The sequence below is a fragment of the Podarcis tiliguerta genome (assembly GCF_965153285.1).
Source record: "Podarcis tiliguerta genome assembly, chromosome: W".
Taxonomy (NCBI): Eukaryota; Metazoa; Chordata; class Lepidosauria; order Squamata; family Lacertidae; genus Podarcis; species Podarcis tiliguerta.
The window spans coordinates 3,729,793-3,747,302 of record NC_139552.1 but is presented as its reverse complement, the minus strand read 5'-3'; the positions used below and the strand labels follow the sequence as shown (position 1 = coordinate 3,747,302).

At 38.9% G+C, this 17,510-nt stretch overlaps 1 protein-coding gene across 5 annotated transcripts in view; it reads left to right on the top strand.

Annotated features, from left to right (window-relative positions):
• Window positions 1–17,510, top strand: part of LOC310668837 (far upstream element-binding protein 3-like) — a 340,163-nt gene that overhangs the window by 320,943 nt on the left and 1,710 nt on the right. For all 5 annotated transcript variants that reach the window (XM_083422169.1, XM_083422171.1, XM_083422170.1 and 2 more), the window contains one exon: window positions 15,587–15,714. In XM_083422169.1, the coding sequence (XP_083278295.1) occupies window positions 15,587–15,714 (128 nt within the window). The remainder of the gene's footprint in view (window positions 1–15,586; window positions 15,715–17,510) is intronic.

The following is a 17,510-nucleotide window of genomic DNA, read 5'->3' as shown; positions in this document are numbered from 1 at the left end:
AAACCAGCTAATCATCAGCTACCTCTCTGATTATATGAAACTATTATATTATTTGTCAACCTTCTATTATAATATTAGACTAACCGATTAATTAAATCAGAAAATAAACCACAAAACATTCCACAGCTAAACAGAACTACCATATAACATACATTCAGGGAAGAAAAACCACCTAAATAGCAGGAGAACAACAATCAAGCATCTAACAGTAAACAAGCAAAACTTAAATATAACCATGAAACAATGGACTATAAAGAACTAAAACAGATGGCAAAGGGCGGGGGGGGGGGGGAGAAATAAAAAAGAAAAAAGTTTCTTGTAGCAGAGGAAGTTCTTGTAGCATCACATGCCAGCTCGAGAAGATTCATTAGCACTACCGATGAAGACACTAATAAACAAGATAATGGAAGAAGGAAAAACACCAGATACTTGGCAACAAGCGGACATTGTAGTGATACCTAAACAAGGACAAAACAAAGAGAACATCAATAATTATCGACCGATTTCACTACTTAATATTGATTATAAAATCTACGCAGACATACTGGTTTTAAAAGACTACATTAATGAAGAGCAAGCGGGGTTTTTACCAGAGAGGAAAATCAGCAATAACATAAGAATAGTAATAAATGTAATAGAATATCTGGAGCTGAGACCGAATAAAAAAGTGGCCTTTATATTTATAGATGCTGAAAAAGCGTTCGACAATGTATCATGGAAATTCATAGAAAAAGTTATAGAAAAAATGGGCATGGGAGAACAATTTATAAAAGGGTTAAAAGCGATATATAAGGGGCAAACAGCAAATTTAATAATTAATATGGAAATGACTGAATATTTTGATATTGAAAAGGGGACCAGGCAGGGATGCCCTCTTTCCCCATTACTTTTCATATTAGTACTGGAAGTGTTAAATCAAGAGATAAAACTGGATCAGGATATAAAAGGAATAAATTTGGGTAACAGATCATACAAACTACGGGCATTTGTGGATGATTTGATATTAATGGTAGAGAATCCAAAGGAAAGTATTGCAAAACTATTGGGTAAAATGAGACTTTGGCAAGGTCTCGGGCTACAAGCTGAATAAAGAAAAAACAAAATTAATGGTAAAAAACATGAGTGATCGGGAGGAAAAGGAACTTGAGGACAAGACTGGGATACAAATAGCAAAGAAAGTAAAATACCTAGGAATACAAATGATGATGGAAAACATAAGCTTATTCGAAGATAATTATAATAAAACCTGGAGAGAGGTGAAAAATATATGGAAATTTGGTCAAGATTAAATTTATCTCTGTGGGGCAGAATATCAGCCATAAAAATGAGTATATTACCAAAATCATTGTTTCTTTTCCAAACGATACCAATAATAAGCAAAATGGACTGTTTCAACATATGGAGGAAAGACATAGTAAAATTCTTATGGCAAGGGAAAAAACCTCGTATCAAGTATAAATTATTAACTGAGAAAAAGAAAGAGGGGGCTTTGGTCTTCCTGATCTGAAGATTTATTATGAGGCAGCATGCCTCAACTGGTTAAAAGACTGGATAACATTGAAAAAGGCAGACATTCTAGACCTAGAAGGCTGGAATACGAGGTTTGGCTGGCATGCCTACTTAATTACAACAAAGTGGCATTGCGTAAGGATTCTTTAAATCATATAGTTAGAAACTCATTATATAAGGTCTGGGACAGGTATCACAGATTATTAGAGCCTAAGATATCCTGGTGGGTATCCCCAGTGGAGACGATATCGGTAAAAAAGAAGAATATGGATACAAATTGGGTAACCTACCAGCAACTGATAAAAATAGAACAGGGCCAATTAAAGATAAAACCATATGAATAAATCAAACAGTTCTGTAACAGTTGGATTCAATATCACCAAATAGTGCATATATTCAATCAAGATAAGAAGATTGGTTTTGGAGAAAAGGAGTCATTATTACAAAAGGAATTACTACAAATTAATAAAAAGACCCTATCTAGGATGTACGACCTACTTTGGAATGGGAACTCAAGGATGAGATGGTAAAGGATGTTATGATAAAGGGGGCTCAGGACCTTGGACATAACATAATGTTAGAACTATGGGAACAGCTGTGGAAAATTGACATCAAATTCACAGCATGTTACACAATAAGGCAGAACTTAATTAAAATGATCTACCGCTGGTATCTAACCCCCAAGAAATTGGCAAAAATTTATAAGCAAAAAACCAATGTGTGCTGGAGATGCTACAGCGAAACAGGAACAATGTATCATATGTGGTGAGGGTGTAGCGTGATAAAAAACCTTTTGGAATAAAGTTAATGAAGAGATAATAAAGATTTTTTTAAAATCATTCAACAAGAAACCAGAAGCGTATCTTCTGGGATTAATAACAAATGACATCCCCATAAATAAGAAAAGGATATTCTTATACGCATCCGCTGCCGCAAGAGTTCTTATAGCAAAGAACCGGAAGGGAGACAAAATACCCACAATAATAGATTGGCAAATCAAACTTACTGAATTTCTTGAATTGGCCAAAATGATGGCAGCTATCAAGGTCAAGCAAATCAAAATTTAATAAAAGAATGGAGTTGTGTGAATGAATATATGAAAAAATACTGCTCTGGTACAGAAATATTGATATGTAAAGAACAAAGTTTGTAAGGGGGAAAGGTTACAAATGCAAGTAAAATCAGAATATTTGTCAAATACAATATAACAACACAACTGTAAAGATAAGCTATAGAATTAAGGTTAAGCAACGATGGAAGGAAGTCAGATTTTAACTCACATTTTGAGTTATGTTGAACCAATGAGGGGTGAGGTGGGGGGATGCTTTGTGTTACTAACATGTACATATGTGTAAACCTTTCTGTTATTTTGTAGAGATGAAAACTTCAATAAAAATTAATTAAAATAAATAAATAAATCCTGCCAACGAGTCCATGTTTTTGTTGTTGTTTCTGGAAGTATGTTGTAAAGGGTTCCCATTCTTTTCCAAAGTCACTATTGTCCTTCTCACGCAGTTTGTCCATTAACTTTGCCAGTTCTGCATAGTTCATCAATTTTTCTTGCCATTGTTCTGTAGATGGTGTTTCTCCAGTCTTCCAATTTTGTGCTATTAGAATTCTTGCTGCCGTAGTAGCGTTCATGAATAATGTCCAATTTTTCTTTGGCATTTCTTGTCCTAGAATACCTAACAAAAAGGCTTCTGGGTTTTTCACAAAGGTTATTTTGAACATTTTTTTCAATTCATTATATATCATTTCCCAATTTTTTAGAATAATCTTACAATCCCACCACATGTGATAAAATGTACCTTCTTCTTTAAATCTCCAACAGTTCTTCTGTTCTGTTTTATACATTTTGGCCAGTTTTAATGGTGTAATGTACCACCTGTACATCATTTTCATATAATTCTCTTTCAACAATATACAGTCCGTAAATTTCAAGTTCACTTTCCAAAGCCTTATTCAATCCTCAGATTGTATGTTATGACCTATGTCCTGTGCCCACTTGATCATTACTGCTTTAACTTCCTCATCTTTAGGTTCCCATTCCAACAGAATATTATACGCCTTCTTTAACAATTTAGAATTATCATCAATTATATCCTTTTGGAATTTGGAAACTGTGTAAGTGAATCCTCTCTTATTATCTTCGTCGAAGATTTCATTTAATTGCCTATAATGCAACCAACTCTTAAGGTGTTCCTTTATCTCATAATAATCTTTCAATTTCCACTTTCCTTCTTGTTCTACTAATAAATCTCTATATGTTGGCCATATCCCTTTCATTGTTAACGTTTTAAGTGATAATGCTTCGATAGGTGACAACCACCACGGAGTTTTGGATTCCAGTAATTCTTTGTATTTTCCCCATACCCTTATCAGGGACTTTCTAATTACGGTATGTAATTGTGGAATCCTTTGTGTACTTTTACTTTTCCATACCACGGGTATGAATCTGTCAGGGAACTGCCATCAGCTCAGAGGCGAGAGGTGGAAGGGCAGTTGTGTTATAGGGAACCTCCGAAGATCTTGCGAAGCAGTTCCTCCTCCAGTGGGGAGGAGGTGCAGGGACCAGGAGATGCTAGGGAGAGCCTCAACACCGAGCCTGAGCAAAGCGGAGGGGAGGGAAGTACCCCTTTGCCAGTGCCCACTCTGCACAGTAGGTTTCGGTGCAGAGAGGGGAGGAGAAGGCTGGGGGTCATGTGACTGTTATGCTGGGGGAGGTACAAGGACCGGCCACTCCCAGATTCTGCTAGCGACTGAGCCAGACATGAACTTGTGACACTCTTCACTGTAAATAGTTTGCACTAAGAATAAAGCTTGGAAAAGACAGGTCAGAGTCTTGCCTGTTTGCTCTTGAGCAACCACACCACCACCTGACAGAATGCCAATCAAATCTGTTATCGTGTCCTTCTAACTATTGCCTCCTCTTTTTCCAATTTAATCCAATCCCGAATCCAAGTAAGGCATGCTGCTTCATAGTAAATTTTAAAATCTGGAAGAGAAAAGCCTGCGCTCTCTTTTAAATCTGTAAGAATTTTATACTTTATTCTTGGCCTTTTCCCATTCCAGATAAATTTTGAAATATCTTGCTGCCATTTTTTGAAGCAAGCATTATTATTATTTTTATTTTTATTGGTATTGTCTGAAAAACGAAAAGCATTTTTGGCAATACATTCATTTTTATTGCAACAATTCGTCCTAAAAAACAGAGATTCGTCCTATTCCCAAATTCCTTTTTATTTCATTCCAAAATTTTTTCATAATTGTCTTTATAAATATTAAGATTCTTTGTCATCAACCATATTCCTAAATATTTTACCTTTTTGTGGATTTCTATATCTATAGATTCTGATAGTTCTTTCTTTTTTTGATTCTTTAAAATTTTTAACTAACAGTTTGGTTTGGTTTTTATTAAGTTTAAAACCTACCACTTGTCCAAACTTTTGAATTTTTTCTTTTACTCTCGGGAGAGAATTCTTTGGGTCTTCTACAGTAATAACCAAATCGTCTGCAAAAGCTTTCAATTTATGTTCATTTTTCTTTATTCTTATTCCTGCTACTTCTTTATCCATTCTAATATTCCTTGCCAGAACCTCCAGGACCAGAATGAACAAAATCGGTGATAATGGACATCCTTGTCTAGTTCCTTTTTGTATTTTACATTGATTTGGTTAATAATCAACTTTGCATTCTGTTCTGAATAAATAGCTTGTACAGTGGTGCCCCGCAAGACGAATGCCTCGCAAGACGGAAAACCCGCTAGACGAAAGGGTTTTCCGTTTTGGAGGTGCTTCGCAAAACGAATCTCCTACGGGCTTGCTTCGCAAGACGAAAATGTCTTGCGATTCCTGGGGGGGGGGGGTTCGCTCCCCACCCCCTTTTTCTAAGGCACTAAGCTGCTAATAGCCTTTTAGTAGCTAATCCGCTAATCCCTTAAGCCTTTAATAGCCGCTAATAGCCGCTAAACCGCTAATAGCGCTAATCCGCTAATGGGCTTGCTTCGCAAGACGAAAAAACCGCTAGACGAAGAGACTCACGGAACGGATTCTTCTCGTCTTGCGAGGCACCACTGTATTCCCCTATTAAATTTTACTCCAAATTCCATTTCTTCAAGAACTTTTTTCATGAAGTCCCAAGAAACATTATCAAATGCTTTTTCTGCATCTATAAATATCAATGCTGCTTGTTTTTTCTCATTTTGCACTTCCAGGTTATGTTTATGTTTAAGATGTTTCTGATATTATCTTTCATTTGTCTACCTGGAAGAAATCCTGCTTGATCTTGATGTGTATGTTCCTCCAAAGAGCTTTTCTTTCTGTTAGCAGGGATATATGCAAACAGTTTTTAATCGTTGTTTAATAGTGAGATAGGCCTATAATTTTTAACTAACCTTATATCTGAATCTTGTTTTGGGTTTAATGTTATATAGACCTCTTTCCATGTTTCTAGGACTTCCCCTGTGTTTAAAATCTCATTCATATTTTAAGGGAATCACAAGATGTTCATTTAATTTTTTATAATACTTTGCTGAAATTCCATCTGGTCCTGGGGATTTATCTGTCTTTGCTTGATTTATTGCATCTAATATTTCCTGCAATGTTATTTCGGCATTTAATCATATCTGTTTTTCATCTTTTATTTTTGGGAGATTGCTACTTTTTATATATTCTTCCATCAGTGTCTTCTTTTCAATTCCTTTTTTATAAAGTTCTGTAAAGTAATTAATGAAGGCTTCCCTTATTTCCTTTGGTTTATCAGTGACCTTACCATTATGTTTTCTCTTATTTATATAGGTTTTTTGCTCACTTTTCCTCACTTGCAATGCCAGTAATTTCCCTGGTTTGTTGGCATGTTCAAAATACTTTTGTTTCATCATTTTAATTTTCCAACTTATTTCCTCATTAATCAACACTGAATATTGAGTTTGTAATAGTTTAATTGCCTGTTTGACTGTGTCTTTATTGGGGTTTTTTATTAATTCTTTTTCTTTCTTTGAAATTTCATCTAAAATTTATTTCTTTTTCTTTTCTCTTGCCTTTTTCCTAATTGAGTTTTGTTGTATAAACAGTCCCCTCATGACTGCTTTGCTAGCGTCCCATACTGTTTGCAGCCTGGTTCCAATTTTAAGGTTTAATTCAAAGTAATCTCCCAGAACCCTTTTTTTTTTTTTTTTTTTGCCTTTTCTAACAAGATTTTATCATCTAATAGATCTTCATTCAGTCTCCATCTAAAGGTGGGTTGACTTTCTTTCAAAATTTCCATTATTATAGGACTATGATCCGACAATGTTCTGGGATCTATTTCAGTTTTTTTTTTTACTTTTGATTCTAATTCTTTTGAAATCCAAACTGCATCCAGTCAGGCACTACTGCCATGTACATGTGAAAAAAGGTGAACTCTTTATTAAACACATGTTTTACCCTCCAGATATTTATTAAATTCAATGTCTCTGTCATATAAAAAAAGGTTTTGGGTAGTCTACCTTCTTTGGTGTCTTTTTTCCTAATTGTTCTGTCGATCTCTAATGATGGTACCCCATTCAAATCTCCCATTAGTATTACCTTCTCATCTGCAAACTCCAAAAGGTTTGTTTCCAATTTTGGAGAGAATTTTGATTTATTTTCATTTGGTGCATATATTCCCACCAATACTATGTTTTCTCCTTGAACTTTAATTTATACCACTAGAATTCTCCCTTTATCATCTTTTTGGATTAGCTTGGGTTCAAGTGCAGGTTTAATGTACAATACTACACCACGTCTTTTAGCATTGTCTGCTGAAACAAAATCCATCCCTACTTTTTTATTAATCAGAATTATTTTGTGTTAGTTTGCTATGTGTGTTTCCTGAAGACAAATTATATCTACATTTTGTTTAAGAATTACATGTTCAATCCTTTTTTTAAAGCAAAAATATTTTTTATTAAATTTTCCATTTTAACAATCCAATCAAATCACATTAAATATTCCAAATTATACAAATACATATCATATATTCCAAATATCCCGCCAAATTATAAATTTTTATTGGGACTTCCCATGCTTCAAGTTCGGTGGGGCTCTGATCATCTTATATCTCTACTGCCTTGAGTTTCCAATAGTTCCTTTAAATCTTCCTGTTGTTACCCTTCCTTCTTTCATGGCCTCTGAGTTGTTTCCACAGGCGAGTTGAAGTAAATAATGATATGCCTGTGTGAAATTAGTATGCTTGACTCTCCCACTATTGCAGCTGGTAAGCCTATTGTTTGCAGTATCTCCTCACACGCTGGTGTTTATGCCGAATCAATGCAAAAGTTCATTTTGCCGCTGGCAGGCGCCAACTTCTCTCAGTTCTGATGAAATCAAATCTAGGCATTTACTCATTAATTTTCCCAGACCGGTTGCATCAAACATTAGCCTTTCCAGGAGAGATTTGTCAAGTTGGACTTGAAGTGCAGATATATTAACAAATTAAGAGCTCACCTTCCCCTATGACTATTTATCTCTGCAGCCCGGTCTTTCCAAAGTTTTTTGAAGTCTCTCCAGCGGCTAGCGAGATCCTGCTCCTTTCTAATATCCATATTTGGAGAGTCTTTTAACTTCTTCCAAGCGTTTCAAAAAACAAAAGCTTTAGTTATATAGTATTGTTATTTTCACACAGTTTATTTTTCCCCCATCTCACTTGCTATAAATAATGTAAACAGTTCTTCGGGGGGGGGGGGGTTGTCAAGTATTGTAATAAATCGTGGTAAAAAAAAAAGCTTTACCCCCCCCCCCTTTTCCATTCCGTTCCAACATACCGGCTTAGATGTTATTCTTAGATGTTATTCTTTCTTCCTCTCTGTCACTCTTGGCACCTCAGTGGCTGGCTTAATTGGCAGATTAATTTTCCCCTCTTCGCTTGAAGCATGTCCAAAACGTAGATCCAATTTTTCATCTTAAGAAATAGAACTTGGTGCGCTTGCGGGGACAGCGTCCAGGAGATCCGAACTCCCTCGGGGGCTTTCTATCCAGTGCCCCCACCCCCTCCTTCTTTACTATGGTGTTTCCTGCTTGGCAGGGGGTTGGACTCGATGGCCCTTGTGGTCTCTTCCAACTCTATGATTCTATGAACTTGGGGGTGGTTTATTGGGCATCCGCAGATGAGACTGCATCTTCCCTTACACCGGGAAGAATTTGGGAGGCTGATTACTCCCATCTCAGCCTCTAAATTGCCTCGTGGGAGCTGGAGAGATGGTATTGTCGGCCATCTTCCGTGGCACCTCAAGAGGAAGAATTACATGTTCAATCCTGATTCTCTTTCCTTTGTTATTCAATCCATTCACATTCCAACTTAGTACTTTAAGATTTGCCATTGTCATGTTTGTTTAAAGAATTTGTTTTTCCACCCACTGCTCCCTCCAATTGTTCGAGTGCCTCCTTTTGCTGTTCCAGGGGGCTTTTCAGTTCTTTTGTCCCGTCTCTAAATTCAGGATCCCTGCCATGTTTTTCCAGAAACTAATGGACCTGATTCTCCGTCACCAGCCTGTATCTTTTCTTTCTATAGGTTCAGGAAATTCCCATTTGTATCTTATGTCAATTTTTCTAAGGGCTGTTCTCAAGATCTTGTACCTCTGTCTCCTAACTCTTAATTTAAAGGGAATTTCCCGGAAAATGTCCACTTTTTTACCCTCAACCTGCAGACCCTCTTCATAATTTTTTTGAAGAGGGTCTGCATCCTTAACACTTTGTGACAAAAGTTACCAAGACGTCTGCAGACTGCTTTCTTTCTCTGGGTGCTCTTGTCCTGACTCGGTAAATGTTTTCAATTAATTTGTGCATCCCTGCTTGCCCCTCCCCCATCCGACCTGCTAGAATCTTACTCAAATACGTGGTAAGGCCTTGTTCTTTTTCTTTTTTTTCCTTTTTTAAAAAATTAATTTTATTAGTATTTTCCACACAACATACACAACACACAAAAATCAACATTCAAAAACTTTAAAACAAAACAAAACAAATCCATATCTTACAAGTTAACATTATAAACACTAAAACAACAACAACAAGACATTGACTTCCACCAATCCCACAGCACCTCCTTTATCTCTCATTGTGTCTTCCTGTTTTCCTGTTTTCTTTAACATCTCTATCCTAACATCTAGATATAAATCCTTCTTTCATATCCTTTCACTTCACAAGGTTATTCCAGACTCAGCCAGATTTCTGCCCTCAAACCTTGACTTTTGAGGTATTCATTTAGGCACTCCCATTCTTTTTTTACTTCACTTTTTGGTTTTTGTCTTATTATGTCTGTCGATTTGGCTAATTCTAAGTATTCTGAGAGCTTACATAGCCACTCTCCCCTAGTGGGTAACTGATTCCCTTTCCAGTACTTAGCCACCAGGATTCTTGCTGCAGACGTTGCGTATAAGAAAAAATTAATTTTGTCTTTTGGAATATTGTCATTTAAAATTCCTAAAAGGAATGCCTCTAGCCTTTTACTATATGATATTCTTAATATTTTCTTTATTTCTTTGTGGATCATGCTCCAAAATTTCCCAATTTCGGGGCATGTCCACCACATATGGTAGAAGGTTCCTTTTTGTATCTTGCATCTCCAGCACTTATTATTATATGTTTTATTCATTTTTGCAAGCCTTTCTGGTGCCAGGTACCACCTGTGATACATTTTCATATAGTTCTCTCTTATTAGGTAACATGCTGTAAAATTTATATTTTTTGTCCATAGTCTTTCCCATTCATTATATTCAATTGGGTGGCCCAGATCTTGTTCCCATTTTTTAATAGCGTCTCCTTTTTCCTCCTTTTCTACTTTCCCATTTTGTAACAGTTTATATATTATTGAGAGAGTCTGTTGGGTGTTATATAAAATTTCTTTTTCCCATACCAATATTTTTTTATCAAACCCCTTAAGCTTACTATCCTTCTCAAATATTGTTTTTAATTGGAAATATTCTAACCAATTCACTCCCCTCTCTTTTAATTCTTCAAATTTATTTACTGTTGGGCAATCTTTTATCTCTTCTACGAGTTCCCTATATGTTAGCCAGCTATCTTTCATATTGCTTCTATGCAAGGCTGATGACTCTATAGGTGATAGCCACCAGGGAGTTTTGGCTGTTACAGACTTCAAATAGGGCCTTTCTCACCAAATGGTTAGTGAATCCTCTATGTGCTTTTATTTTATCGTGACCCAGGTAGCCATGCCACCCGAAAACTATGTCCCAGCCCTCCAGGTCCAAGATTTTGGTATCTGTCAGTAACATCCAATCTTTCAGCCATGTCATGCATGCAGCCTCAAAATACAGCTTGAGGTTTGGGACTGCAAACCCGCCCCTTTCTCTAGGCTCCATCAGAACTTTGAACCTTACTCTTGGTTTCTTACCTTGCCAGATAAAATTAGAAAGATCCCTTTGCCAACCTTTAAAACATTTTGTCCCGATAATTATTGGGATCGTCTGGAAAAGGAAGAGCATTTGTGGTAGAACTGACATTGTTATCAAGGATATCCTTTCCCATAAGGACAAGTTCAATTTATTCCATTTATTTAGATGTCCTTTTATTTCCTTCCACTTCTTCACATAGTTATCCTTGTACAAATTGGTATTTTTATTTGTGATCCAGATCCCCAAATACTTAACTTTTGTGGTAATTTTAAGGCCTGTTACTCTTTCCAGTTCTTCCTGTTCCTTTACCCCCATATTTTTCGTTAGTAATTTAGATTTTTCTTTATTTAACTTAAAGCCTGATACTCCTCCATATTCAAACAATTTCTTTAGTGCTTCTGGTATACTTTCTTCTGGGTTTTCTGTAGTAATGATTACATCGTCCGCAAACGCTTTGACTTTATATTGTCTGTTACCTAGACTAATCCCCTTGATTTTTGGGTCCTTTCTTATCGCTATTAGGAGTGTTTCCAGCGTCATAATAAACAAAAGTGGGGATAGAGGGCATCCTTGTCTGGTGCCTCTTTCAATTTGGAATTCTTCAGTTATTTCATTGTTAATTATTAGCTTAGCTTTCTGGTTTTCATATATCGCTTTAATACCATTCGAAATTTTGTTCCCAAGTTTCAAACTTTCCACAGTGTGGACCAGAAAATTCCAGGCCACACTGTCGAAGGCTTTCTCCGCATCTACCAGTAGCATTGCCACCTTCTTGCTAGGTTTCATATCAATATATTCTAGAAGATCAATCACTATTCTTGTATTATTTTTTATCTGTCTCCCCGGTAAGAAGCCATTCTGGTCCCTGCCTATTACTCTGTTCAAGCATTTTTTCAATCTATTTGCTAACACACCTGTGAAAATTTTGTAATCAATATTCAATAGTGAAATTGGCCTGTAGTTCTTTATAATATTTGGGTCCATTCCTTGTTTTGGTAATAAGGTTATCCACACTTCGTGCCAAGAGTCAGGAATTTTCCCTTCTTCCATTATCTCATTCATGATCTTTTTAAGTCTAGGGATTATTACTTCTTCTAGTTTCTTGTAATATGTAATCGGTATTCCGTCTGGGCCTGGTGATTTCCCAGTTTCCCGTTTCCTTATCACCTCTCTTATTTCTTCTGAGCTTATGCACGAGTTTAAATTACTAAATTCCTTGCCATCTAGTTCAGGGATTTTGTTTTCTCTTACATACTCTTTAATTTTATTCTCATCTTTGTCTTCCAACTTGTATAATTTTTTATAAATATTCCTAAACATCATTTTTATTTGGTCCGGGTCTGTAATTTCTTTTCCTTGTACAATAATCTTATTTATAACCCTATCCACTTGCTTCTCCTTTGTTAGCCAGGACAACATCCTACCGGGTTTATTTGCCGATTCAAAACACCTTTGTTTTGTCCATTTAATCTTATTTTCTACCTCTTTGTTTATTAAATTATTTAATTGGGATTATACTCTCTTGTTTTGGATTTTTCAACAGTTCTTTTTCCTTCTCCCTTATGTGTTTATTTATTTCCATAGTATCCTTTGCTTTATCCTTCCTTATTCTTGCCATTTGTTGTATTCCAATTCCTCTCATATAGGCTTTACTGGTATCCCAAATGATTTTCCTGTCTGTCCCATGTCTCTCTTTAATTTCAAAAAATTCCTTCAACAATTCCCTCATTTTATTCACCTTTTGCTCATCTCTCCAAAGTTCATCATTCATCCTCCACCTCCCTCTCGTATGTTTTTTAAATCTTATAAGTATAGTAACTGGATTATGGTCTGAGAGAGATTTATTCAGAATCTCTGCTTTTACCAAGCTCAGTGTCAATTTTTTAGAGTTCAAGTGATTTACTAGTCAAGCTGCATCTGTTTCCCCACTCAGAGATCTAAGTACAATCTATGCACTGAGTTCAACTAAACTTACTTCTACTTTCCTGGGAGTAAGCCCCATTGAATTCAGTAGGGCTTGCTTGTGAGTAGACACACATTTACTTGCACCCTCCCCATCATTCTCACACATTATCCAACCTCCTATTTCAGCATAAAGTAGCCTGCTAAATCTTCTCCCTTCCATCCCCCCCAGGGCCCCCCAAAAGCCCTCATTCCGCCAATCTCTCCCTTTTTATCAAAGGGAGGGAGGGCAAGCAAGCAAAAAGATAAGTCTCCTTTAACTTACTTACCAACTAACTAACTAACTAACTAGCCCTTCCTTTTTAATATGGAGGAGAGCAATTTAGGAGAAACCAATAACATAAACACCACCAGAAAATAAAAATAAAAACTCTTCCCCCTCTTTTTTTTTCACCTGTGGGAGTGAGTGTGAGGGAAGAAAGAAGAGCTTTCCAGTTCTTTGTTTACATTATTTGTTTACCCCCCCCCACCCGCTGGATTTTTGTCTAGCTATGGGACATTCCTCCTGGATTGTTAGCAGGCTCTGCATAATTAACTGAGCTCTAAGTGGAAATATACAGGTGAAGCTGAAAGAGTTTGCTGGTTTGTGTGAGGGCTTATCTTCATTTATTTTCAGGGAGGAGGGAGAGAGCAAGCAAAGCTGGAGTATTGTACAGCTGAGCTACACCCTGGGAAGCTGTTAAGTCTCCACCTTTTGTTCATTGGTATATTGCCTTGTTGAAACACTTATCACAATGTTATTTCAGTACAATGGTATGGTGATTTATTGCATAGCACTAGTCCCAGGGCAGGCTACAGCAATATAAAAGCAATATTAATAACATTTTAAAATAACTTACCATCAAAGGAATAATGTGGCTCCCCAAAATATACACCTTAAGTTGTCAAAAGCCAGAATAAAGAGGCACATCTTTAATATTCACCTCTGTGGGGAAGGAGTTCCACAGCTTAGAGACTGACACAGATAATGCCCTCTCCTAGCCCACGTCTCCCACCTCCCAAACTTCTGAGGGTGGTGGATCAACTAAGAGCCCCCCCCCCCCCCGCTGATCTTAACAGACAAGAGGGTCTGTAGGAAAGGGTGGCGCTTGGGAAAGACAAGAGGGTCTTTCTTCTTCTTCTTCTAGACCTGTCAGCAGCCTTCGACATGGTCGATCACGAACTCCTGGACCACCGCCTTGCCAACGTGGGGATCCAGGGCACAGTCCTTCAATGGCTGCGCTCGTTTCTCTCTGGTCGGGGACAGAGGGTGGCGCTTGGGGGGAATTGTCATCGCACCACTCCTTGGTGTGTGGAGTGCCTCAGGGTGCGATACTCTCCCCGATGCTTTTTAACATCTTTATGCGCCCCCTCACCCAGCTTGTCCGGAGTTTTGTTCTGGGCTGCCATCAGTATGCTGATGACACCCAACTCTATCTGTTGATGGATGGCCATCCGGACTCAGCCCCAGACACACTGATCAGATGTTTGGAAGCTGTGGCTGGATGGTTACGTGGGAGCCGGTTGAAGTTAAATCCTTCGAAGACAGAGGTCCTCTGGCTGGGACGGGACGATATGGGATTGATGGGGCAACTCCCATCTCTTGCGGGGGTGCAATTAGTGCCAGCACCGTCCGTTAAGAGTTTGGGTGTAATCTTTGATACCTCCCTCTCCATGGAGGCACAGATATAACAAAGGCGGCATTTTTTCATCTCTGCCAAGCTAAGCAGTTGGCTCCTTACCTCTCTCGCCCTGACCTAGCCACTGTGATCCACGCGACGGTCACCTCCAGACTGGATTATTGTATCTCGCTCTACGTGAGGCTGCCCTTGAGACTGACCCAGAAACTCCAGTGGGTGCAGAATGCAGTGGCGAGACTCCTTACGGGGTCTTCGCTGCGAGATCACATTCACCCGGAGCTATACCAGCTGCACTGGCTCCCGGTGGAGTACAGGATCAGGTTTAAGGTGCTGGTTTTAACCTTTAAAGCTCTATACGGCTTAGGACCCTTGTACCTACGGGACTGCCTCTCCTGGTATGTCCCACAGAGGAACTTACGGTCTTCAAATAAAAACATCCTGAAGGTCCCAGGCCACAGAGAGGTTAGGCTGGCCTCAACTAGAGCCAGGGCTTTCTCTGCTGCGGCTCCAATCTGGTGGAACGCTCTGTCACAAGAGACTAGGGCCCTGCGGGATTTGACATCTTTCCGCAGGGCCTGCAAGACAGAGCTGTTCCACCAGGCCTTTGGTCAGGGCCCAGCCTGACTCCCTCCTTTGGCAATCTTTACAGAACTTAAGCTTAATGGTTGCCTTCAATTGGATTTTAATTAATTTTTATAATGAAATGTTTTTAGAATGTTGCACTTTTTTATTGTTGTTAGCCGCCCTGAGCCCGACTTCGGCTGGGGAGGGCGGTATATAAATAAAATTTAGTATTATTATTATTATTCAGGTATTTGGTGCCTGAGTCATTGGAATATGAACCTGGGACCTTGTGAGAATGATTTAAAAAGGAATGTAGAAAGCTGCCTTAGAATGAGTCAGATGCTCTCCAGGGTTTCAGACAGTGGACATTCTCAGTGTGAATGTTTGTGATTTTAACCAGGGGTTGCGGGCAACTAATCACAATTAAGCACGGTCTGCCCTGGGGCCCTGTATTTGGAAAGGGGGCAGGGGGGATCTGGGTTTGTTGACTGCATTTGGAAATTTTCTTACTTGATTCCTCTGACAATTGGCTTTCTCTGAGTGCGTTGTTCTTTTTCCCCTCCAGGTCATGCTGCCACTGCTGTGTCTCAAGCCAGCTCCCAGCCCGACTACACAATGGCCTGGGCAGAGTATTACAGACAGCAGGCTGCTTATTATGGCCAGACATTAGGACAAGCTCAGACTCACAGCCAGGTGGGTCTCGCTTCTCTGCCGTATCTGCATCCCCCTTACTGACAACTGTTCCTTGTTCAGTTCAGCCTTGAAAACAATTAAACAGAAGCACCTAGCCCTGTGTACAGTGGTACCTCGGGTTAAGAACTTAATTCATTCTGGAGGTCTGTTCTTAACCTAAAACTGTTCTTAACCTGAGGTACCATTTTAGCTAATGGGGCCTGCCTAGCTGCCGCCACACGATTTCTGTTCTCATCCTGAAGCAAAGTTATTAACCCGAGGTACTATTTCTGGGTTAGCAGAGTCTGTAACCTGAAGCGTATGTAACCTGAAGCGTATGTAACCCGAGGTACCACTGTATCTTATGTTGCTTGTGGCCACTCCCACCCCCCTAAAAAAAGAGAACCAAGTCAAAGTTTTTGCAACGTTTTCTACCTTGGTTGCTTGGAAGGGATTCTGAAGTCACACCGGGCGACTGTATTCCAAACTTAGTTTAACTTAATTTAAACTTAAAACTTAAGTTTTTCTCCTCTCTCATAACATTAGGACTCATGGACAAACAGTGCAACTGAATGTTGGAATGTTGTCAGATTCAAGGCATATAAAAGAAAATGACTTATTCACACAGTGCATAGTTTAACTATGGGACTAGCTCCCACAGGAGGAAGTGATGACCACTAAGCTGGATGGTTTTAAAATAATATTGGACAAGTTCATGGAAGAGAGGGTTATCAATGGCTACTAGCCATGATGACTATGCTCTGCCTCCACAGTTGGAGGCAGCAGTGCTTTCAAATACCAGTTGCTGAAAACCACAGAGGGGCGAGTGCTCTTGTGTTTAAACCCTGTTTTCTGGTTTCCCACAGGCATCCAGGTGGCCACTGTGAGAACAGGAGGCTGGACTAGATGGGCCATTGTTCTTAGGTTATGATTCCCAAACTTAGTTTAGCCTCTTCCGGATCTGGTGAAAGCAAAGTCAAAACTGTAACAGTGTAACGTACATTTCCAAGTAATGAGCTGCATACTGGCAAGCAGCAGATTCTGCATTTCTCAGATTTATGAGAGCTCAGGTTCATTTGCGCTCACATTTTCTGAATTAAAATTGGAGTCAATGCTTTGCTCTTACTCTTTGCCTTTTAAGGTGGTGTGAGATAGCATGAAATACTGATAATTACCAGCTCCTTGCATTTCTGTGGAGAAGCCAATGGTGGTCTCTGCTAACAAAAGCGTAGGGGATGATTTTTGCCCATTCTCCACCTCTTTGTGGCCCCTAGAGAGAGGGGCCATAGCTCAGTGGTACAACATCTGCTTTGCATGCAGAAGGCCCCATGTTTGATCCCCGTTGGCATCTCCAGGTAGGGCTGCAAATGTCTCCTGCCGGGAGAGCTGCTGCCAGTCAGGGCAGACAGTACTGAACTAGATGGGCCCAATAATCTGATTTAGTAGAAGGCTACCCCTTTTAATGAGGAGGACACCACTCAGTGTTTATAGCATCTCTCTTGCATGCAGAATATTCCAAGTTCAATCCTCGGCATTTCTAGATAGAGTAGAGAGAGACTCCCTGCCTGTGTAACCCCTGGAGAGTTGCTGCTGGTTAGGGTAGACTATATTGAGCTAGATGGGCCACCTTTCACTCTTTTATGGAGGGTCCCCCAACTCCTTTTCCATTAGTAGACACCTCTTCCAAGATCCAAAAGCTGCGTGTGATTGTAAGGCACAGAAGCCACAGCCTTGCTCCACTGTTAGCTAGCCCATTCATGCAAATGGTGCTCAGGGAACAATGCTTCTCAACATGAGGGCTTTGCCTTTGAACACCA